Below are 23,294 nucleotides of genomic sequence, written 5' to 3'. Positions count from 1 at the left end.
ATATATCTTTGGAGTATGTGTTTTTATCTTGATTGTTTGAAAAATTAGATTGATGAATTTAATTTTTTAATGGATTAAATGAGAATTTCTACTGACTTCACTTTTAATTAACACAGTAATTTAGGTAAATATCATAATACATTGTAAATAAAATTAAAGAGTCACTAAAGTAATCTCCTAAGATTTCTGAAAAGAATTTCTTAAAAAACGCTTAGTAAATTATCTTTAAGAGACAAAGAAAGGTAGCAAAAGAAATTGAGAGAAAGAGGCAGAGGGATGAAGGCACCCTAATTTTGATTTTAGAAATCCAATAATAAATTCTAGATTTCATAGAAACTTTTTAGGAGAAGAAATGGTTTTGGTCTCTCCATTAAAGGGAGAATTTAAAGGAGAAGAAAAATAGGTTGCCACAGTCAAATATCGAATAATTATGTAAGAGTCCTTTTGTATACATATAAAAATGTGATTTTTTTATTTTTGAAAGTTAAAAAATTTGTTTGGATTCATTTTAAAAAATTACTTGTAAAAACTTAAAATCGTAAATTTTTAAAAAGTAAAAGAAAATTGCTTTCTAAAATTTATTTTCTCTGAAAGCTAGTTTCTACTTTCTAACCAAACGGATTCTAAAACTTGGAGATCATTTGATTTTTTAAATGGTGCATTACAAGAAAAAGTTGATGTGTTAAGTATAATTTCTCTATTAAGCTGAATATTTAAAATAAAGAGTTCATGTTATCACATCAATGTTTTCTTAATGCACTCTAATTATATGACACCATGTCTGTCCACAATAAGAATTAACATATGTGGGCTGGTATTAGTAAAAACTTGGTGTGGGAGTAAAAGCTCTACTAAAAGATCGTACCATTGTGGACCAACCCGCGTATGTTTCCGCGGGTTTGATATATTTATTTTGATGCAAAGGTTACACATCAAATTTCGACTCGTTTTCGGACGAAAACTTCCAAAGAACCTTAACCGTCCATTCTCCAGATGGGAGAATCAATTTAAACCTACTGTACACGTGGCAGCCATGCACTGCTGATTGAGAAAGGACAGACGGAGAAAACGAAGGAAATGGAACACGTGGAAGACATCTTCTGAATGAACTAGCGACCGTTAAACCAACATCATCTCTTGATGTTCAAATGATCTCAACCGTACAAAATCAAACTTGAAATCATCACCATCACCGTCAATTGTTTTTAATAAATTACCTAAATAACTAACCATAAGCTTCGTTATCGACCTCATATCCTCTTCTTCTTCCTCCACAACCTCTGTTTCTCTGATTCTCTCTCTCGTAGAAAAAATCGAACCTTTTTGGAGAGAGAGAAACTCGAACTTCTGCAACTTTCAATCTCTCTATATTTGGGCTTTAATGGCTTTGATTTCACGCGTTTGTTTTCCAGGTTTAATTCCTCGATTAAACTCGAATTTGAGTTCAAATTCGAATTCGAAATCGAATCACCTTGTTATTCGAAAGAATTTTAGTTATAGTTCTTCGAATTTGAAGCTTCGAAAGGACTTTAATGGGGTATTTGCTTGTTTGACGTCGTCTCCGAATGCAGGAAGAGTTGGATCACAAAGTCGTGATGGAAATACTTCTCTTACGTCCTTCTGTACAAACCCTAGTAACGGTAGTGTTTCGGAGGAGTCGAAAAACGATTCTTCGAAAATCTTATCCGCAATGCTTCCGTTTGTAGTTGCTCTTACTGCTGTTGCTGCTCTGTCTAATCCTGTAACCTTTACATGGTAAGAATTTCAATCAGTTTTAGTTACCCTAAGCAACAAATATTTCAACTTAAATTGTTCTTAAAAATCTTTTCTTTTTTTTGTTGTTTTTGGGCGCAAAATTTGATTTTTTAAATTCCAAACGAACTCTCTAATTTAGTAAGATTATCTCAATAGGAATTATGAATATTTCAGTTTAAATTAGAATAATCCAATAATAAAAAATCATGCATTCTTTGAGATATTTCTTCATAAATTTCTTTTTAAAATCTCTTTTTTTTTTTTTTTTTTTTTGGTATTAAGCGCAAAAATTGATGTTTAAATTCCAAATGAACAGTTAATTTAGTAAGATGATCTCTGTAGAAATGATTAATATCTCAGTTTTAATTTGTTCATGGTCTGACATACTAGGGTATCAAAAGACTATTATGCCCCTGCTCTTGGTGGAATCATGTTATCGATCGGAATCCGACTATCCATTGATGATTTCGCCCTCGCCTTCAAGAGGTGATATATCCATATTCCTTGTCTGCATGTATAATTGATGTAAAACAAGTCATAAATAACTTCCTTGGGCCCCAAGAATAGATGAAATCATATCAAAATGACAAATATCATTTGCTTCAACACACCAAGAAGTCATCTGTGATCTATGATCTGTTCTACATCAACAATTATACTAATTATTCAGTGATTTTTCATATATTTTCTATTGAATTATGATAGTTTGGATATGCTCTCAAATTTATTTACTGCAAATCTTTACAGACCTTTGCCACTATCTATTGGATTTATCGCGCAATACATGCTGAAACCAGTCTTGGGGATATTGATCGCGAGATCATTTGCAATGCCTTCTATGTTCTATGCTGGTTTTATCCTCACTTGTTGTGTCGCAGGGGCTCAGTTGTCAAGCTATGCTAGCTTCTTGAGCAAGGGAGATGTAGCCTTAAGCATTCTTCTTACCAGCTCGACCACAATTTTATCCGTGATCATTACTCCTCTCTTGACTGGACTTCTCATCGGGTCTGTTGTTCCCGTTGATGCTGTTGCCATGTCCAAGTCGATATTGCAGGTATATGGATGTTGCTTGTAGTGGGTTTATGCATTAAATTGTATTTACTAATTAGAGCTAAAGAATACACCAAAAGCACCTTAACATAACTGGCTCTGATACTATTTGATAAGAACCTAACCAATGCACCGAAAGTGTGAAAAAACAAAACAGTGAAGAGGACAAAAGTCGCACAAACACAAGTATTTACATGGTTCGGCAGTGTGCCTACATCCATGGATCAGATTAAGAACAGTTACTATTTTCTTTCAAGTTTTACAGCCCTAGAGATCTCTATTTATAGAACATGGAGTTGCTAAAACGCGCCTATCTCGCCAAAAATAGCAAACCCCAAACATTTAAAAAAAAAAAAAAAACCTTAAGAAAATATTACATAATTTCTTTATTTGTAACCCTAAAAAATTTGGGCGGGACCCCCAGCAGGGCGTGCTGCCCCCTACGCCCTCGTGGATACAATACATTTACACAACAAAAAGTGCCTAGGTGTTAATGGTGTGGAAAGTCAAGTGCTTTTCTCTTTGGGGTTTATATCATGTAACATGTTCTTCTATTTTTGGATAGTTCAATTACAGATTTGTCAGGCTTTTTGCAGGTTGTGCTTGTACCCATCACGCTTGGTCTTGTGCTTAATACTTATGCCAAATCTGTTGTGAGCATTATTCAGCCAGTTATGCCTTTTGTTGCCATGGTTTGTACTTCACTGTGCATTGGAAGTCCTCTTGCTATAAATCGGAGCCAGATTTTATCTCCACAGGGTTTCCAATTGGTTCTTCCGGTGTTGATGTTCCATGTAGTGGCATTCTCTGCAGGATATTGGATAGCCAAAATCCCGTATTTTAGGTAATTTTTTTTTTAAATGTCTGTTCTCATTTTCCTTAGTACTGAGGAATACTTACTGTCAGGATGATGTGGATCAGAGGGTTAGGATCGAGGTTTATAATAATGTCTCGGGCTGGAGAAAAACCAAGGCTGTCTCAGCCGAGACATTCCAAAACTTTCAATGTTTCGTTCTGGTCTCGGTCAAAACAGAAATCTCTTGACCGAAACATTACGGGATGCAATGAAGCTTTAAATCATGTTTATACTTATCTGCATGAATCAAACTTTAGTCAAAGAAATCTTTCAGGTATAACCCATTTGAATTTTCCTTTCATGTGTCATTATGGTGCACTCAGGGAGGAGATACTCTTCTAATCTTCCTGTTCTGATTTAAATGTTCCTCCTATTTTATCACCTCTTATTGTCTGTTGACTGAGTGGAAATAGATTACGAGGGGCACTTTTTGAAATGGCACTTATCAGATAGCATATTGTTAGTGATGGTGGTGATGAGAATGATATTGTTTTTTGAGTTTTAATTGTCTATTTTGGGCAATTGAATGTGAAAGTTTTGAAGTTTCTTGCTTGCACATGTCACAACCCAGTTTCGATTTCTTTGTGCAAGCACAAAATTTCTCAATTAGTGGATTGGGATTCAACAAAAATAAATTTGAACAATTTCTGCTACGTATTTTTGTTGAAAAGATGGGATGAGAATATATGAGTTATTAATGTTTTTATGGCAGACAAGAAGAGGGGGTGTGTAGAACAATTTCATTGTGCACAGGAATGCAAAGCTCCACTCTTGCAGGGTTACTAGCCTCGCAATTCCTTGGGAGTAGCCACGCAGTCCCCCCAGCATGCTCCGTCGTTGCCATGGCTATACTGGGTCTTTGTCTTGCCTCATTCTGGGGCAACGGGTACCAAATCAGAGATGTTTTAAGGTTTATCTTCCCCGAAACTGGTACTACTGTAAAGGCTTGATGGACTGACTAAGATGGTAATTTCAAGAACACCTCGGGCTTCTGCATTTTATACTGATAAAGGAAGAGTCGGAGACACCGATCGATCACACTAAAGCTCTAAATTATATTATCTATAACCAAGCTGTTGATCGTGTTGCCATCAGAACAAGAATGTGGTACACTGATAGGATACAGAGAGTCGGGAAGATGAAGTTTTACTTGGAATACACACATAGTCCTGATGAAAGGTAATAAAGTACCATTCCCTCCTCTCAAGTCTTAAGAATGTTAATACATGAAAGCACTACTTGGCAATATTTATTTTAAACAACATTCCAATACTAACGAAAAGAGAGCGAGTTTATGGATCTTACAACTGTTTGTGTTCCCTTCGCATAATAAGTTCATCGTTAAACCTTATCCTCATCCTTGGGTTTGGTTGCTGTTTGAGTTCCAATGGATTCACATCAGATTTAAATGGAAAAGTAGGATTCATGTTGCTTCCCAATAGTTAGCTAAATTCCCTTTACGGTTTATACTTGATTTGATCAGCTTACATGATTTACCAAAAGGTTAGCAGAGTGACGCTCGTGGTTTGTCAATATTGTTCCAAACACCCAAAAGGTTCAATAGTTAGCTAAATGCTTTCCTCGAAAGCCTCGTCTAGAATTTTTTTTTCTTTTTTTGCAATTCTTATAAAACCAAACACAATCTAGAAATGATAAATTTAGGGTTATTCTAAGATTACACGGAGTGATAATTTTTTTTTGAAATGCAATTTTTGTAAATTTAGGTTGGACTTGATGTAAGGTCTAGGACTTGTTTTATCTCGCAACACTGGATCTAGAAATGATTTTTCTTAGAAAGATGAACATGAATTAGATCTTGTAAAACATGTTGCTTATGATCTTACGTAGAATTCTGACATTTTGAGTAGAAATAACGTTCTTAATGAGGTAGATCATAGTCGTGATAATCTGACTGACCGACATGGCATACTCAATTGACACCCCCTGACATGACAAGCTCAAAACCATAGATCTGCTCTCCTCACGATACAAAACTGCACCTTTTTTTTTTTGATAAGTGTAATATATTGAAAAAAGAGAAAAAGCAAAATACAAGGAGGCCGAGAAAGCCTCAAAAGAGAAGAAATGGAAAACTACACCATCAACAGTTACATAAGGAGTTCCATCTAAAAAACTGCACCTTTTTATGGGGAACTGTGGCTCTATCTCTCGAGGAGAGCAAATCTACAATTTCGAACCTGTCAGTCAGGGGTGTCGATTGAGTATGTGACGTGGGTAAGTCAGATTATCACGATTCTAGATCATATATTGGTATTGAAAAGGAACTATTGGATTCATTGAAAAGTAATATACAATCAAATATGGGATTTGTTTATCGCACATTTGTCACCTGTTAATTATTATTTTATATTATTATAAATAAAATAGATACAAATTATTAAAACTAATGTGAATTTGAATCAATGATATTTACCCTTCTCTTGTTATAAATAATATGAACCAAATTAAAACCATGAATTTCCATGAGAGATCCAATCATTAAAAAAGTATCTAAACATGAATGGAATGAGATTAACCTGCAATTAATTATTTAAGATTCAGAATAGATGAAGAAAAATAAAATTTTGATATATAAGAAATTTGTTTCACAAATATCAGGGGAAAATGGAATAAATTCATAATTTAAATCGCCGATAAAGATTGTTACATCTCACAAATAGATAGATAGTTAGTTACCCCATCCATCCATCCATCCATCTATCGGTCAAAAACAACAGTTACATCTAAAATGATGGGAAAGAGTTACAATGGGTACTTCCCCCAAGAGAAGCCTGACGTGACTCCAATTCATCAGCCCCGCAAACGCACACACCACCGCGTTTCATCGAATCGAATAGGGGAAAAATCAATTTTCTGTGGTGGATAGGCCTGGAGAGCTCTTCATTGAGATCAATCTGGACTTCTGCGACGCCAATTTCTTTGAGTCGAAACCCTAATTTTTCTCCAACCCTAGATGCGATCTTGGCGTCCCAAAAGTTTTGAGATCGGGGGAATCTGTTGAGCTTTGCTCTGTACTGGGCCACGAATTCCTGCTCGGATGAAGATGCCATGGCCACGATTGAATCTGTTCTAGGGTTTGTTACTTGAGCGGTTATTTTTCTGCAACTAAGAACCAATCGAAGGAGATGATGATGGTTCGTCGCCATGAGAAAGAAAGAGAAAGAGAGAGAGAAAGATGAAACAGGAGATAAATGATAGGCCCAACTTCGAACCCATGAAAAGGACACTGCGAAAGTGCGACTTTGATGTCTCCTTTGTGTATAAATTTTGATACCTGGACCCATGACCGCTTCTGACACTTATTTGGGCCCACTTAACACATTAGGTTGGCCCATGATTGGTAGACCTACAATCAAATGTCATCTTGATTGAGGGTTAATAGTTTCAAGATTTTGAAGGCTTCAAAGAACAATTTTGGCAATGGAAGGGTAACATAGTTGGAATAGATAGATCCTTTTGAATGTATTAATGAATTTAAATTACTTTTATGATTTAAAATTTTATTTAATGTGGATTCTTGTGAACAATACTCACCACCTTCACTCTTTATGATAATACTACGAGTTCGCCTTCCACTACCGTGCAAGCATTCTCTTTGGAGTTAAAGGGGGGTAAAGACAGTAAAATATTAAAATTGAAAGGGGTATTATTAAAAAATCTTTGGAGTCAAAGAGGAAAATTTTCAAATTTAAAAAAGGTATTATTAAGAAAAATGAGTAAATGTGGTAAAGTGGGTTAAAATGGCAAATGAGAAAGAAAAAAAAAAAAAAAGAGGGTATTATTAAAAAGGGGGGAGGGAATAAAAACAATGTGGGGGCGAGGACAAAGTGGTGTTAAGGCCATTAATGGGTGGGCTTGGCTGGACTTCTTTAAGCCCTAAAGAGGTGGGTTCTCCTTAAACCAATCCTGTACCCCTATCGGGCTTAAGTAGGCAAGGGTTCGGGCTTCATTCAGGTATATATATATATTTAAATGATTACCCTATCGAATTTGCGATATAGTTGTAGTAAGTGATGACAGCTAAATTCTAATTATACAACATATTTTATCTTTATTAGAAAAATAGTTATCTAATTAATTTTTTATGAATGTTTCTAAAATATATAATAGCACTGGACATTGGTAAGCTTTAGTCGAACTTGAATTTGAAGAGCTGAAAATTATTGAGCCCAACCCCACCTTTGCAAGCTCAATATGAAGGCCCTAACCCTTATTTTGACGGGGTGGGTTGGGCCCGGCTAGCAGGCTCAATTGACACTACTAAGGGGGTAAATATGAAAGGATTGTTTTGACCACATTCCTTTATCTCAGTCTTTAAACCTCAGCAGAATTGCAATATAGGGTCCACTATTGTGTTTTATTATATAAATAAATTATAATTCACATGTACTTACGGCGCGAGCATTCACTTTGCGATTAAGGGATTAAAAATTAAAATTAAAATAAAATAAAAGAGTATTATTAAAAAAAATTGATTAAGGATAAAAGATGAAAAATAACAAAGTGAGTTAAATGGGTAAAAGATGAAAGAAAGTAAAATTAGAGAGAGTGAAGAGGAAAGACAATAAAGTCTGACTCGTAAAAACTGTAGTTGGATGAGATGTTTTTCCTGATTGGATCGAAGTTTTTCCCCTACAAAAGTGGCTCGTAGGACTGGCAATGATCCACTAATTATTCGATATCCAATCCAAAAAAATAGGATTTGATTTTGGATTTTAGATGTTCAAATCAGATTTGGATTACAAAGTTAAAGAGTTGGAAAATTTTGGATTAGTATCAATTTGATCCATTAAATATTATATCTGATTCTTTATAATAATAATAATAATAATAATAATAATAACTTATCTTAGTTTTTAACCCTTCATCTTCTCCATTTTAGATCTCATTTACACACACGTCTTTGATTGAAAAGATAAAATAAATCTCTTGAATCCATCGTCCTAGACTTAAGGGGAAAAACCCATCATTTTCACTCAACCTCCTTGCTCGTCCACAACTCCATCCTTTCTAGGTACGCCCTCTTTCCCTCTTTCTCTCCCAAGAGATTTGAGGCTTTAAAGCTTCTATCATTCCTTTTAAAATTTTGATCTTATTCAATTCTCTTTGGACTTTCTTAAAGATATATTTGTAGTACAGGTTCATACATCTAGGGTTTGTTTGGAAGATTGGATCTCTCGTTCTTTCTTTATGATCAATCAAGCATTTAATATTTGGAAGGAGATCATTTTGAAGTGAGAAAATAACCAAATCAAAGATCCCTGCTTCATGGACATGATTGATTCCCCAATCCACAAGTTTCTCCCAAATCATGGAATGGATTGAATTTGGATCATATGGTGAAGATTTTGGATCGGTAGTGGTTCGATACAGATATCCATCATTGAATCTTTCCATTGTCAACCCTACATTATCCTATGTAAATAAGCTAACGATAACATTCCACTCAATAGGCGACATCATTCGATCAAAGTTTATTACCTTTGTAGTTCCATTTGATATGGTGAAAATAAATAGTTTGGAAATCACTCTCCCTACAGTAATTTGATAATTTCATTGAGTGTTAATTTCTTGCAGTGCGTTTGGATAGAGTTTCTTGACGACTTTTGCTCTTGTGGGAGCTAGCAAACGTTTGGATATGTTTTTGCTCTTGTGGGAAAAGATTTGTTGCTTTTTGTCGAGAAACTAAAAAAATCTGCTCTTCCGCGGAGAGGTTTTTTACTCTTACAGGGAGAGAGATTAAGATTTTGCTCTTGCGCGGAGAGGTGTATGCACATAGGGCCTTGCTTTTTGGAGCGTTTCAACTAGATCAATCTTATGAAACTTGGGGGGGGGGGGGGGAGAGAATTAGATCAACTTTGGGAGTATTTGTGAATATTGGGTTTACTTTTAGGCCCCTTTACTACATACCGTACAGTAGAGAGTACAAACTACAAAGTCGAAACTATACTTGTAAAAAGAACCCGCCAATCCACTCTACTCTCTCTCATACTCTTTTTCGAAATCTGAAAGACACTTCGAGGGTTTTGGTAAGATCAGACTCGATTCCTCCAAGTCTGCATCTCTCATGGATTCTCTAATATTTCTGTCTCTCTGATCAGATCCTCACAATTAAAATGGAATCCTCTGCATCTTGCCCTCCAATTCCTCGATGGAATGTCGATCGTCCATTTCTCACAGGTCGATTTCATCAGGTGAGCTTGATTACTCCATCTTCGTTTGATTCTCTCAGTCTCCATTTGAGCAGGGTCGATGTCATCCTGAGGAGGGCGTTTTCTAGTTCCTGGCCATGCGTCCTCCCGAGGACGACGGTGTCATTTTCCATGAAAATATAATCATATTTTGTTGGTTTGGTTTCAGGAAATAAAAGCTACGTCCCAGCAACATACAGGAACCAAAGGGTTCTCCACAGATACATTTAGGTAATTGTTTTTTTTTTTTTTTTGGTTTTCTGATCAATGATGATCATCATTATCTAGGCCTTATCCCAGTGAATCATCTTTTTTTCGTTCTCGTTCTTTTAGAATCTTCAATAATGTTTCTTTTAATTGGGGTTATAATCGGTCTACGTTGGACGCTATCAAACCACTACAATCGACTATCTTAATTTATCGACTATTGGAGCTACTCCCACTTTTTTCTTGAATATGTTTATTTCTAATTTTATCTTTCTTAGTCTTTATGCTCATTCGTCTCTTCTATGATTAATCTCTTAACGGGATGCTTTTTGGCCCCAACATTTAGTTCTACAATCCATCTTTGTATATAATAATAGACCCGAATAATCAAAATGGTTGTCGTTTCAGGGTCTTTACAAACAATCAATTTTTATTGAACGTTCTTCTTCATGGGTGTCACTACTAAAGTTACTACCAACATAGTTAGTCTCGGTTCTACTATTTTTAAAAGGAAACACTATGAGGAGGTCAAGAAGACCTACTTTGGATGCGCAAAGGTAGGAAATATGGCTCGACCCGTCAATCTGTACAATTAGATCTCATATAAAGGCAAAATGCTAAAAAAAAAATAGTACTCTATAGTCTCTTGATAACTAAAACCAAAAATCATAGAAGCTTTAATTTTCATTATAATGGTTAGGATCTCGTCATCCAAAAAAGACCATCTTGTTGTGTTCCTTCCAAAGGTCCAACATATTGCAAAAACATAACAATCTCGCAAGTAACTATTATTTAGAAGAAAAGGACAAAATCAGCTCTGGAAGAGGTCAAGCGCATTATTATTAATTTTTTTTATGAATAAAATAACTTTATTGAAAGGGTGTGGTCGAGATTACCTAAAATCCCAGAAAAGATGCAACAAAAGCAAACAAAGAGAGACACAAACGATCAAGAGCTACCAAATTGGCTCAATTAGGTAGCCCATACTTGTTTTTCAACATCACAATGGATAAGTAGGTGATTAACAAGCACAATTCTTTTATGACTAATTAAATGGTCAATGGTTCTAAGGAGGCGGACCAAACACAAAATGACACTTCAATGAAACCTTCAAGACCCTTTTTTCTCCCGATAAAGGATAAAAACCCTGGGGAACTTGACTTTGATGGGCCCCTCCTTGTACCACCAATCCTATAAAGAAATTTATTAAATCGAGGGAAGGGAGATAAAAACATGCAAACAACAATATAAAGGAGCAAACTTCTCCTACAATAAAGTGGGAAGAAATGAAAAATAGGTTAAAATACATTGGCAACACAATTTCCCTCGACTTGAAAACCAATTCTTCAAAATGCATATCACACTTAAGGGTAGACATCTTCACAAGGTCACCTATACCTTTGCCTTTTATACTGCATTCCTTGTCTTTAAAAATTCTGCTATGGTACTTTTTTCCTTAAACACCACATAAGGAGATGATATTCATAGTTAACGTCCATCGGGAGATAAAACATTGGAGTGCCATTCTTTTATTATCCCTAATTCATTGCTGGGCATCACTTTTAGTTGTGAAGGCTTGGGGAAAAAAATACAAACTTTTTATCAACTTTACAAAATACTCATATATTTGGAAAGGTCCTTCCTCTATTCCTTAGAACATCAAAGTTTTTTTTTTAACGAGGCCTTAGGACATCTAAGTTATTTATCCACATTACCTACTCCAATAACCTAGATACAATGCTTTGGAACTGATATCCTCATATGATACTTGTGTTTAGAGAGCTTTGATAATGCCAATGAACCAATGTTTTCCACATTACCTACTCCGCTAACCTGACTATATTACCTACCTATATTGACATGAAGCCCATAGATCGGCTGAAACAATAAAATAACCATTCTTAGATTGAAGAGCTGATCTGAAGAGGCTCTAGATCAAAAACAGTATTGTCAAAGCCCATAGGTCAACCTGTCTTTGCCAATCTTGAATGCTATAACGAGTTTTCTTTTGGTTACCCGTGACACATTCCGTTCAAAACTTCAGTTGTCGTTATTGAAGCCTTATGCTAAAGATTTGGCGTTTCCTATTCAAAGCTTTAGTCATAGCAATACATTGATAGGTGGATAAAGGATCCTTCTATCTAAACCCTCTTTAGCTTCTGAAGAATCCTGCTAGAAATCCATTGATAAGGACAAAAGAAGAGGTCGTCAATATGCAAGTTTCATCCATCTCCTTCACCTGTCCTAGAACCCATTCTCTATAACTTATAGTCAACGAAGTACCAATGAACATGGTCATAAGCCTTTTCAATGTCAACTTTTCATAAGACACCATTCTTCCCCTCCCTCAGATTAGACTATTTATTGCATCTTTTTCTTAGTGTCAGAGGGCTATTAGGATCAAACTTGCCACATGTGAGGATGGTGAATTGGTGAAACACTTTTCCCTTCGGGTTTGATACCTTGCACCCAAGTTTAGATGCCAAGACTTCTCATTTGGAGTAAAGGAAATCTTCAATGGTTTATATATGTCCAAACTCTCTCTCTCAGTTTAAAATTGTTTTAATAGTTTATGTTTTATTTAATCAGCTATTTTTTTTTTTAATTTTCTTAAGCAGTCCGGGTTCGGAAAATCCCATCGGACGTTACCATGCTTCTGTCCAGGTATGTCTGTTAGCTATGACATGGAGAAAATACTCTAAAGCCCTATATGGAAGCTTAGAAAAAAATTTACTTAAAAAGAAATTGTACTATGAATAGTTTCCTAGCTTCCATACTGGGGTTAAGTTTATTAATTAGTGCATTTTACTTATTCTAGTGAGTTGACAAGTGTGTTTGTCACATTTGTTCTTTTTTCTTGTTATTTCTTTTGATGTATGGTTAATGTGTACTTTAAGAAAGAAAATATGTGTTTCTTGTGAATTTGTCATTTACAACTAGTTAATTTTGTAATACTAAATAATTGATTGTCAGCATTGCAAATGCTTTAAGACTAATTTTTTTTCCCCGACAAGATCACATCACTTTTTCTGCCCTTTAGAACCTCTTCTATATTCTTTTAAAGCTTTTATTTTTAATGTTAATCTCTCTCTCTCTCTCTATATATATATATATCATGAAGCCTTAAAATGTTATTTACAAAATGCTGTTGCATGATGGCAATATGGTCCATACTTTTTTGCCCTAAACTACTAATAGGATTACTTTTTAGGGTTGGTTTGTCAAAGTTGCTAATGCCCCACTAAAGTCTTGGATGTTATATACATAACAAACAAACTGGACAATCAGCACAACTCATCATTGCAAAAAAGCTTTAGTTTCAGAAATGGCTACTTTGCTTGTTATGGTGTGATTGTGAGAAGATCTTTTTGAACTAATCTGACAAATACAGTGAAAAAAATCTCTCTCTGTTTCATAACTTCCCCAAAAAACTTAGCCAGTTACTGGTTCTTCTAAAGCAAGAAGAGTTATATGGATCATTTTCTCATTAAGTAGCTTTGACTTGATTTCGTTTCTAAAGCTAAAAGTTGACATAATTTCTAAAACAAATTTTGTGAACAATTGGGGATCTTTTAGAAATTTTGGCTTTATTTTAAGTTTTTGAGGTAAATCTGTTCCTTTTCATTATCTTGTTGCAATTCTGTGGGTATGTTACAAAATTCAAGTTTTCTTTTTATTATTTTGGGAATTAGGAGCTCTTGGTTATCGATGATCTCCTCTCTGCTTTGGTTGGAATTGACGGGCGATACATTTCTATTAAGAGGGTTCGTGGGAAGGAGGGTCATGTCACTTTCCAGATTGATGCATCTATGGATTTAGCACTTCAGGTGAGATACTAGTAGTGGCTTATTAATTTTGTTGCACAGGCCATTGATTCAAGGTTTGATAAGGTTGAACTACTACATACTTACATAACTGTTCTTGAAATCTCTCAATAAAGTGCTTGAGAAACTTGATGTGGTACCTGTGACACCAATCAAGCACTTCAATGTCAATCGAATATTCAAAAGGCAGAAGATGTTAGCATAAGAATGGTTTTCACTGAAAAGCTATGTCAGGAAATTACTGTCAAGACTTGGTTTGTCAGTAAATTTGAGCCGAGTTGTGAGTCTTTAATCCATTTTATAAACTATTGACGATTCACTATTGCAGGAACTGACAAACAGGATATTCCCTTTGTGTGAGAACTTTTTGTTGATCAATCAGTTTGTTGAGTCTAGGTCACAATTCAAGAATGGCCTCGTCAATCATGCCTTTGCCGCTGCACTAAGAACACTCCTTCTAGTAGGTTTTCCTGTGTTAAAAGCTATTTGATTCCCTTAAGCTTTAATATGTTTGATGCTTGCTTTTATTTCTTTCTATTGTAAGGGAGAATATTACTGCCTTTTATCTCTAAGTACTTATTTACGGTAGGTGCAATAGTTGTGCCATTTCATACAAGGAAATATCAACCCTAATTTTGAATGTGGCTACTTTTCAAATTATACCGTGCTAAGAGAGAAATTAAAACAAGAAAAAGGACCAACAAAGAAAAGAGAAACAAAAGACAATAGTTACCTAGTGTTTTGAGATCTCTCAAGTGAAGAAAGGCCCACTGATGGATCAATGACTTCATTATTTCCCTCCTAACTGGTGAACCTCAACTTGTGCCATGGACTATCACCTTCTATGCTTATTTTAATTTCTTGCATAAAGATTAAAAAAAGAAATTTACTTAATATCTTCACCGTATCTTCTAATTGAGATATACCTTTGTGTATGCACTGTACAGTAATGGCGTGGGAATGTTGTTTTTAGAGTGTTTCGAATAAACAGGGAACATTGTTTTCTCTCTCAGAATGACTGCTTTCCATGATCTCACAATTTTACCTAAACCACAACCATCACTGCTTTTTTGAGACTTGGAGTGGGTACTGTCAGAGACAGTGCTTTTGAATTTTAGGTTTTTCATTCCTAATGAAAACTTTTTCTAGACGTAAGCGGAGCCAGGAGTGAACTCCAATAGAAGCAAAACATACTGTCCCTTAGCTTTGGTTCATGAGTGGTTAGACATACTTGATAACGTAGAGCTGTTTATGAGATCTCAAGAACAGTAACAAACAATGGTTTACTGGAACATGTGTGAGCTGAATAACTAGTTGATCTATCATACTCAGATGATCTTGTACACCTAAGATTGCCCCAATTAAACGACCTAAACCATCAGATCTATGCCATTCTTTTTTATGGACAGTAAAAGTCAAGTTGACACTGAAAAATGGTCTCATAGAATGGTTGGTATTTGGTAATGAATCGAGTAAATATTTCTTGCATAATTGATCTCTTAACTGGAACCATCAAATAGTGGGTCCTGCTCCCTGCTTTTGCACCACGTCTACCGGTATTTTGTTGGTAGATCATGCTCAACAGGTTCCTAGGATTTCGTTTCTGACTTGTATTCAATATTTGTTTTTACCCCCACTTAGTTAAAATACCTGTATTAGTTGTGGACCTCCTGCTCTAATACCAAGTTGAAATATACTTTTTTTTTGTTGTTGTTGAGAAATAAAGTTTTATATATATAAAATAAAATAAAAGAAAAAGGCCAGTTGAGGTGACCAACCAATACAAGAGGATACAAAAAAGAAAACTACTTGGCAGAAATATTACAAACCTAGTCCCAATCCCAACTCCCTACGAAATCCTCAAGGAAAACCCCTTTAAACTCCTTGAACACTTTACACCATAAGAAAAAGAGGCCCAAAATTGAGTTAATTAACACCCGAGCAAACTCTTTCTTCTCTTGAAAAACACGGTAATTTCTCTCCTTCCAAATCTCCCAACAAATAGAAGAGGGAGTGATGCTCCACAAAAATTTTTTGGAAGCTGAAAAAGAGAAGCCAAGGGCCAACCAAGACTGAAAAAAGGAAACGATGGATGCCGAACTTGAAATGCCAAACGAAATCATGAAATTTGACCAATGGAGAGAAGAGAAACAAGAAAATTGTCTGCCTCTAACGACCTCTAATTGGTTCTATTTGAATGTATACTACTTCTGTGTAATAATGCCAACTTACTAGCATAATTAATCACACTGAATATGATAATGATGAAATAGCCTAAACCTTCTTAACACCTAGGCAATTATTTCGTCGTGTGTTCCTCAGTCATTGACATGTCCATGTACTCATGGGTCATTGTTGATGACTTTTTTTGAGAGCCATATATAATAATTGATTGTTCCTTCCCAGGCTAATTCTTTTGTTTTGGTTGTGGTATTCAAGTTGGGCATTTATATTCCCGTATGTTTTTTGGCTGTGGCTTAGTGGATCTTCCTCAAATTCAAGGTTATAATTGAGAATTTTTTTTTTTATATCAGGATTACCAGGCCATGGTAGCACAGCTTGAACACCAATTCCGGCTTGGAAGACTTTCCATACAAGGGCTCTGGTTTTACTGTCAGGTTTGAGTTTATCTTGAACTCACCCACCTAATAGTTTCCCAAAATATCCATTCAACAGCTTTTTACTATGCTTGCCAGCCAATGATGGGGTCGATGCAAGCTTTGTCAGCTGTGATACAGAAAGCTTCAGCTAACAATTTCGCAGGTTCTGCTGTTCTTAACCTCTTGCAAAGCCAGGTAAAATAATTCCAATTCTAACATATTTCCTGTTAGTATCTCATATCTTTTGATTGAAGACTTCATTATCTTATTTCACATTTCTTAAATGTTGGATTTTTTTCCTCTGTCATCATCGTGCCTCTTACAAATTTCAGGCTAGAGCTATGTCAGGGGATCATGCGGTGAGGTCATTACTGGAGAAGATGACACAATGTGCGAGTTCGGCATATCTTGGGATATTAGAAAGGTATTTCTCAGTAGGCGATATATTACCAAAAACAATACATCTATGTATCTGAGCCCTCCTAGAGGATCTCCATGCAACCACATATAACAATGTTTTGGACCGTCAATAGAAACATGACCAGCAAGACAAATGTCTTTTTGACTGGATGATTACAACAATCTTTCATCTAGATGACATTTGGCATTGTACATCTCTTAGTTGGCACACATCCGAATGACAACCATAGTTAAGACTATGATAGGGCTATATTAAATATTTGTATCTAGAAATAATTTATGCATGGTTTTTAGTGTTATTGACTGTTGTTTTGTGCCCATGATGATATAATCTGCACTAAATTGTTATCACTCGAATGAAATGGAATCAATCTTTAGATGGGTGTACGAAGGGGTGATCGATGATCCTTATGGAGAATTTTTTATTGCCGAAAACAAATTGCTTCAAAAGGTATTTGCTATTAACCCTATATTAAGTATTCGATCCTGGAATGTGCACTTTAGATGCTTATATGATTTACATTTTGATAGGAGAGTCTCACTCAAGATTATGATGCAAAGTACTGGCAACAACGTTATAGCCTTAAGGATGGCATTCCTAGCTTCCTCACAAATGCTGCGGGGACAATTTTGACAACAGGAAAATATTTAAATGTCTTGAGAGAATGTGGACACAATGTTCAGGTTCTTATTAGTATTATATCGTAATTGATATCTTGTTCCGCTAGAATTGCTGTACAGTTTGTCACCTTTAAGGGATAGTGATAGTATATCACAGTGACAAGATTGTTATTGATAGGTTCCTCTATCAGAAAATTCAAAATTGACAAGCTTTGGATCAAACCATCAATATCTTGAGTGTATAAAAGTTGCTTATGATTTTGCTAGTGGTGAGCTCTTGAATCTCATAAAAGAAAAGGTGCTGTACAATTTCCATTAATAATTTCTTGGTATATTACTTACAAGTATTCTATATGTGTCAAATTCTTCTTCTGATGAATTTGGTTCTCTCTTTTGTTATAGTATGATCTCATGGGAAAGCTGCGCTCTATAAAGCACTATTTTCTTCTTGACCAGGTAGACCCATATATTAATTGATCTGCTTGAGATTGGAAATGGGACATTTATGTGATTCCAATTCTTTGCAACTATAGTCATGCCTTGGACATTCTCAAAATCATTCAGATGGTTGCTTTGTTGATTATTATTTAGTAATGGATAGCCTTATCCTGAATTTTTGGGATATGGCTTCAATGATGATAAGGATAGGCACACACAATACGTTTATGATGCACATGTGATGGTGCATAATATATATGTTATATTGCATATTGATTTGATTGAATGTTTAATGGGTCTCACTGGTAAGCTACAATTGAAAGGAAAATTTAAACACAAATTTACTACCCTGGACTTTTAGGACTTTTCAAATATTTAGAGGACATATTTTCAATTGCAAAATGCCTCCAAAATGCCTCGTTCAAGGTGTTCTCATTTTCTTTTGCAACCATTAATAGATAGATACAGATACAGATAGTTAAAATAACTCTTAAATATGATACTAGTCAATGTTCATCTACTGATTTCAGACCTAGAATTCAACAGTTCAACTCCAAAGGAAAACTCCCCTTCTCCAGTTACACCATTCTTATTTAAGTGTTCTTCAAAACAACATCCTGTCATAATTAAAATTCTAAACCTCATTTAGTATAAGCTCTACAATTATACCTAAGATACCTAATCAGACAGCCAAATACTTAATTTAGAAACCTATTTTTTTTCTTCTAAATCTTCCTTATATGCTTCTATTTCTGGGAGTAAGTATATCTTTAAGGATGTATGCACGAGGTGAAAATCTTGGTTTCTAGGCTTGCGCCCAGGAAACCAAGCTAGTTCACAGGCGAGTTTGAAAATTTAAGTGCTCACTTGTAATATATGGCAATCTTCTGTAGAAGTTCTCCTATGTACAACATGATATAGATTTTACAAAAAAGGCAGGCTCTGTTAAAAGAGCGCTGACCTAAGTGCCTACTCAGGACCCGTAGGCATATTTCTTCTAAATCATCCAATCTAGAGTCATCTGATTGGGATGGTTTGGCTTATGCATCTCCTTAGTGAGTCCTAATGAAAAGTGGATCAGTGCCACAGAAAGAGAAAAAGAGGAAACCCCCGTCTTGTTCCAACCCTAAATTGTTTTGCCCTGTATATCATAATTTACACTTATGTCTTTATCTTTTCAGTTGGGATTTCCATTTCTATACCTGTCTTATAATGAATTCTCTACTGCTACACAGGGTGATTTCTTGGTCCATTTTATGGATATAGCTCGAGATGAGCTTGCTAAAAGGCTTGACGAGATTTCTGTGGAGAAGCTGCAGGTTGGGTTCTACTATTTATCTTTTTTCTTCTCTTTTTTGGGGTTAAGAGTAGCTTCTCAGCACTTTCTTTTGTTTAAAAATTACAGTAAGCCAAGGAAAACTTACAAATTCTATGCCTATGTTGTTTTTCTGATGTAGTCTCTCCTGGACCTTGCTTTGCGCACCACAGCTGCCGCTGCAGATCCTTGTAATGAGGACTTAACATGTTGTGTGGCAAGTGATTTGACTATCTTTTTCTCACTTATGCTTGGGTGGAATTGCCTGTAGTTGAATCTGCCATTCTGTTTCATGAATTCCCTATCTGCTTTGCAGGAAAGATCTTCATTGTTTAAAAGATTGGGCACACTCAAAGATCTTGAAACTAGTAAGCCAGTTTCCGATAGTAATGATTTAGAGGAGCCAGTAAGCATTACAGGCCTGGAAACATTCTCTTTGAGTTATAAGGTCTGTTGCTATTATCATGGCTCCATCTCTTTCTATTTAGGGAATCTTAAATTTCTCCCACATTTAGCAATAATCCCAATAATTTTCGCTGATTCTAAATATGTTCATGATACAGGTTCAGTGGCCATTGTCCCTCGTTATTTCCAGAAAAGCCTTAACAAAGTATCAATTGATTTTCCGCTTCTTGTTCCACTGTAAACATGTCAACCGCCAGCTTTGTGGGGCATGGCAAGTACACCAGGTATTGCATCCGTATCTCTTTCAACTAGCCTTGTCAGATGTTCATCACTTTGTCATTATTATCAAAATTTATTTTGACAGGGAGTTCGTGCCCTCAATACACGAGGAACTGCCATCACCCGGTCATCTTTGCTTTGTCGTAGCATGCTTAAATTTATCAATAGCCTTCTACACTATTTAACATTTGAGGCAAGTTTTGTTTCTATATTTATTTATTTTTTTTGTTTTTTTTTAAGAACTCCACCAAAGAACCCTTGTAGGTCAAAATTGACTTGATCTGTATGCTTCATTCTTTTAAATTTCTGAATGATATCATATTTTTTTGACAACCCAGCAATACTTTATATATTGGTGTTTAAAATTATTCAATTTGCTTGATGTCTGCCCAAAGAGATATCCTATGTGTGGGCACATTGAGTAGTCTACAGATGTGAATTAAGTGAAGATGCTTCATGAATTCTTGCCCTGATGCAAGCGCTCTCTTGTTCTTCTAAGGGTTCTGGGAAGCTAAAGGCAGGAAGCCAGTTTATTCACAACATTATTTGACTGGCTGCTATTTCAGGTTCTAGAAGCCAATTGGCATGTGATGCATGATAGACTTCAAACTGCAAAGAGCATAGATGAGGTATGTCTTTATTCTCTTATTAGGTTTTATTTTTCAGTAAATAGTTGACTTGTTTATTGAAGCACGGTTTACGTGCAAAATTGCACTAAATATTGTGGTTAAAACTTACGAGTCATGCTATTAAATTTTGAAAACAAGTAGAGGAAAGGTCAAGACAAGAAATATGGGCATGAGAGAGCCAATATGGTTTTGTGCTAGGAAGATCAACTATTTTTAGACAGTTAATGGTGAAGTTTTGAGAAAAGCGGAATTATTTCATATGTTTTTATTGACTTAAAAAAAGCATATGATAGAGTTTTAGACAGTTAATTTTATGGGTATTAGGAACAAAGAGATTCTATTGCCACACCAACTTTTACTAAGAGTGCCCCAATATGTGTGCTAATTTTTCCTTAACATTATATCCATTGGGGCATCCCTAGTAAAAATAGGTGCGCCAATAGAATCCCTCTAGATAAAAAAGGGTGTTTCGAGCGAGTATATTGATGTTATTGAAAATTTTGGAGTCTTTTTTTCCTCATATATACGCACAGAAATATATTATTGAAAATTTTGGAGTCTTTTTCCCCCCCATATATACATAGAGAAATTTATTAATGATTTAAAAAGAGAAAGATAAGAAAGAAGCTTGAAAGAACCACATTACAAGAAACCAAGCTAAGAATTATATGTTAAATCCCATTGAAAAAGAAAACCTTCGAAGGAAACTCACTAAATTTGGAAAACACCATAGCCAAAAAAATACAAGAGCCACAATATTAATTCTAATATCTTGTAGTTATTGCTCCTTTCATTCAAAGGCTCTGTTGTTTCGTTACAAATTCCCTAACAAACAACAATAGGGGTAATAAGGTCTATCTGTCTTTTATACCACGTACATTCATCAAAATAGCAAAAGACTAAACTACCTGTTAAGATCCTACTTAACTTCAAGTGGACTACGAATGATAACAACCAACCCCCCACCCCACAAATTTTTTTTCAGGAGAGGAAATAGTACCCTTAATTTTCATAACCAATAATGCCTAAAATACCCGAAAGTGTTGGAATTTAAATAAAGTATTCTGCATTTACGGTGAAACTTTAGGTCAGCCTCTAAACGGCACCATACTAGGCTCATGAGGATCCGAGGGTGCATCGATTTGACTTAGTATTACGGAGAAACTTTTGATTTGACATAATTTTAATTAATTGTTTACTTTAAAAAAAAAGTAGGAGCATTAGGCTATGCCTCGAGGCACCCAGCAATTTTTTCTACGTCTTTATTTTGGAGTGGCGCGAGAAGTAAAACCACAATGGAATAAGTGTTTCCCTATATTTATACGAACATCTATTGATAGATAAAGAATGTATTGTTATATTCTAAAATAATGCGTTTTTATTTTAATGATTTATTTAACAGGTTATCCAGTACCATGATTTTTTCCTAGAAAAGTGTCTGAAAGAATGTTTGCTACTTTTGCCTGAGCTTCTCAAGGTTAGTTGTGGTTGTTTAATATTATTTGGTTTTTTATGAGAAATATAAATTATACCCCTTGCGTAAATGTAAGGATGCTTACCCAATGTCATAGCATAACAGGTGGCACATGTCATAGGGTTTGTGGCCCATCAAAGGGTCCAGCTAAGAGATCTTCTAGGCTAAAAGTGCACTAATTTGGATGATTTTATCTGTTAGGAATAATAACTTAACTTATTATTATTATTGTTCATTGATTTGATATGATTCTCATACCTTGAATTGTCCAAATGCAGAAAGTGGAGAAGCTGAAATCAATATGCCTTCATTATGCAGCGGCAACTCAATGGTTGATTTCATCATCTATCTACCTTCCCAAACCAGAAGAATCATCCAATGGTTCTATTGGTTCAGAAAAATCTAAACCATGGAGATCAAGGAACAGAACCCAGGGATTAAAATTAACCACTTCTGAGAGTGCAGAAACAGTCACTGATTCTCTTCTGTAAGCCATTCTAAAACAAAATGGAAATGATATTCCATTTTTCTTGCATTTTTTTTAAGCTTTTATGTTTTCTCACTTACATATGAAATCCAGGAAATTTGAGAGGGAATTCAATTATGAGCTTCAGAGTATGGGGCCCATCTTGAGTAACAGTTCCCAATCTGAGCCTTATCTGACACATCTTGCACAGTGGATTCTTGGCACTGGAAATGAGAAGTAAGTCTGGACCTTTCTCTCTTTAAGTCGGGCCCGATTTTTGTGTGAAACTGAGTGAATATTTCATCTCTGATTGAAGTTGTCTTGTAACAGTGATGATGGTTATTATTATTTGTTTACATTACTTGTTTTTTTCTTTTCCCGCGACTATGTATCAGGACTGCCTTTGGAAAGGTTTATTAGAGGAGGTTGTGGGCTCAAAACTTGTCAAGAGAAATTTGGGTGAGTGGTACTAGGATGGGTAACCTCGTGGGAAGTCCTCTTGCTGGATGTCCTTTTAAGGCTTGATACATTTTAAAGCTTGCTTAGGAAAAAATTCTATGAATATTGCCTAATCCAAGAACCTTATACAAAACTAAAACCTTTTGAATTTGCCCTACCTGGACTTTTGTGATGATTAAAATGCCCCCTTTCCTTGGTACACCTTATTTTGCAAGTAGGAAGTCTTGCAGATTGACAGTCAAGCAAATAAACTAGCTTGTTAGTCTTGGATGTGAGTCTATTTA

The 23,294-nt window shown here is 35.4% G+C and overlaps 3 protein-coding genes across 4 annotated transcripts; 2 read left to right on the top strand and 1 right to left on the bottom strand.

The window, feature by feature from the left end:
• Window positions 1-1,209: 1,209 nt before the first annotated feature.
• Window positions 1,210-5,100, top strand: LOC147403249 (Sodium Bile acid symporter family). 2 transcript variants are annotated; one of them, XM_086438764.1, is made up of 6 exons: window positions 1,212-1,412; window positions 1,572-1,755; window positions 2,146-2,241; window positions 2,503-2,809; window positions 3,402-3,649; window positions 4,374-5,100. In XM_086438764.1, the coding sequence occupies exons 1-6, from the start codon at window positions 1,382-1,384 to the stop codon at window positions 4,609-4,611; spliced, it is 1,104 nt and encodes a 367-aa protein (XP_086294890.1). In that variant the 5' UTR covers window positions 1,212-1,381; the 3' UTR covers window positions 4,612-5,100. The 2 variants fall into 2 exon arrangements, with proteins under 2 accessions (XP_086294889.1, XP_086294890.1); XM_086438763.1 differs by having other exon boundaries at window positions 1,210-1,755.
• Window positions 5,101-6,227: 1,127 nt separating this feature from the next.
• LOC147403248 (Ribosomal L18p/L5e family protein) lies at window positions 6,228-7,085 on the bottom strand. The gene has a single exon (XM_086438766.1). The coding sequence runs from the start codon at window positions 6,964-6,966 to the stop codon at window positions 6,406-6,408; it is 561 nt and encodes a 186-aa protein (XP_086294892.1). The 5' UTR covers window positions 6,967-7,085; the 3' UTR covers window positions 6,228-6,405.
• A 2,511-nt stretch (window positions 7,086-9,596) lies between these two features.
• Window positions 9,597-22,912, top strand: LOC147403247 (Spc97 / Spc98 family of spindle pole body (SBP) component). The gene is made up of 22 exons (XM_086438752.1): window positions 9,597-9,711; window positions 9,784-9,876; window positions 10,043-10,104; window positions 12,699-12,744; window positions 13,773-13,907; window positions 14,233-14,364; window positions 16,439-16,522; window positions 16,601-16,699; window positions 16,837-16,928; window positions 17,303-17,375; window positions 17,456-17,608; window positions 17,724-17,843; window positions 17,948-18,001; window positions 19,219-19,302; window positions 19,441-19,515; window positions 19,615-19,746; window positions 19,862-19,987; window positions 20,068-20,175; window positions 20,549-20,611; window positions 22,014-22,088; window positions 22,364-22,572; window positions 22,666-22,912. The coding sequence occupies exons 2-22, from the start codon at window positions 9,799-9,801 to the stop codon at window positions 22,790-22,792; spliced, it is 2,127 nt and encodes a 708-aa protein (XP_086294878.1). The 5' UTR covers window positions 9,597-9,711; window positions 9,784-9,798; the 3' UTR covers window positions 22,793-22,912.
• The last annotated feature ends 382 nt before the right edge of the window (window positions 22,913-23,294 follow it).

This window comes from Akebia trifoliata, chromosome 4, assembly GCF_017979445.1.
Source record: "Akebia trifoliata isolate Shusen 1 chromosome 4, ASM1797944v1, whole genome shotgun sequence".
NCBI classification, from domain to species: domain Eukaryota; kingdom Viridiplantae; phylum Streptophyta; class Magnoliopsida; order Ranunculales; family Lardizabalaceae; genus Akebia; species Akebia trifoliata.
Note: the sequence above shows the minus strand (reverse complement) of the source record. Positions and strands in the feature narration are given on the sequence as shown.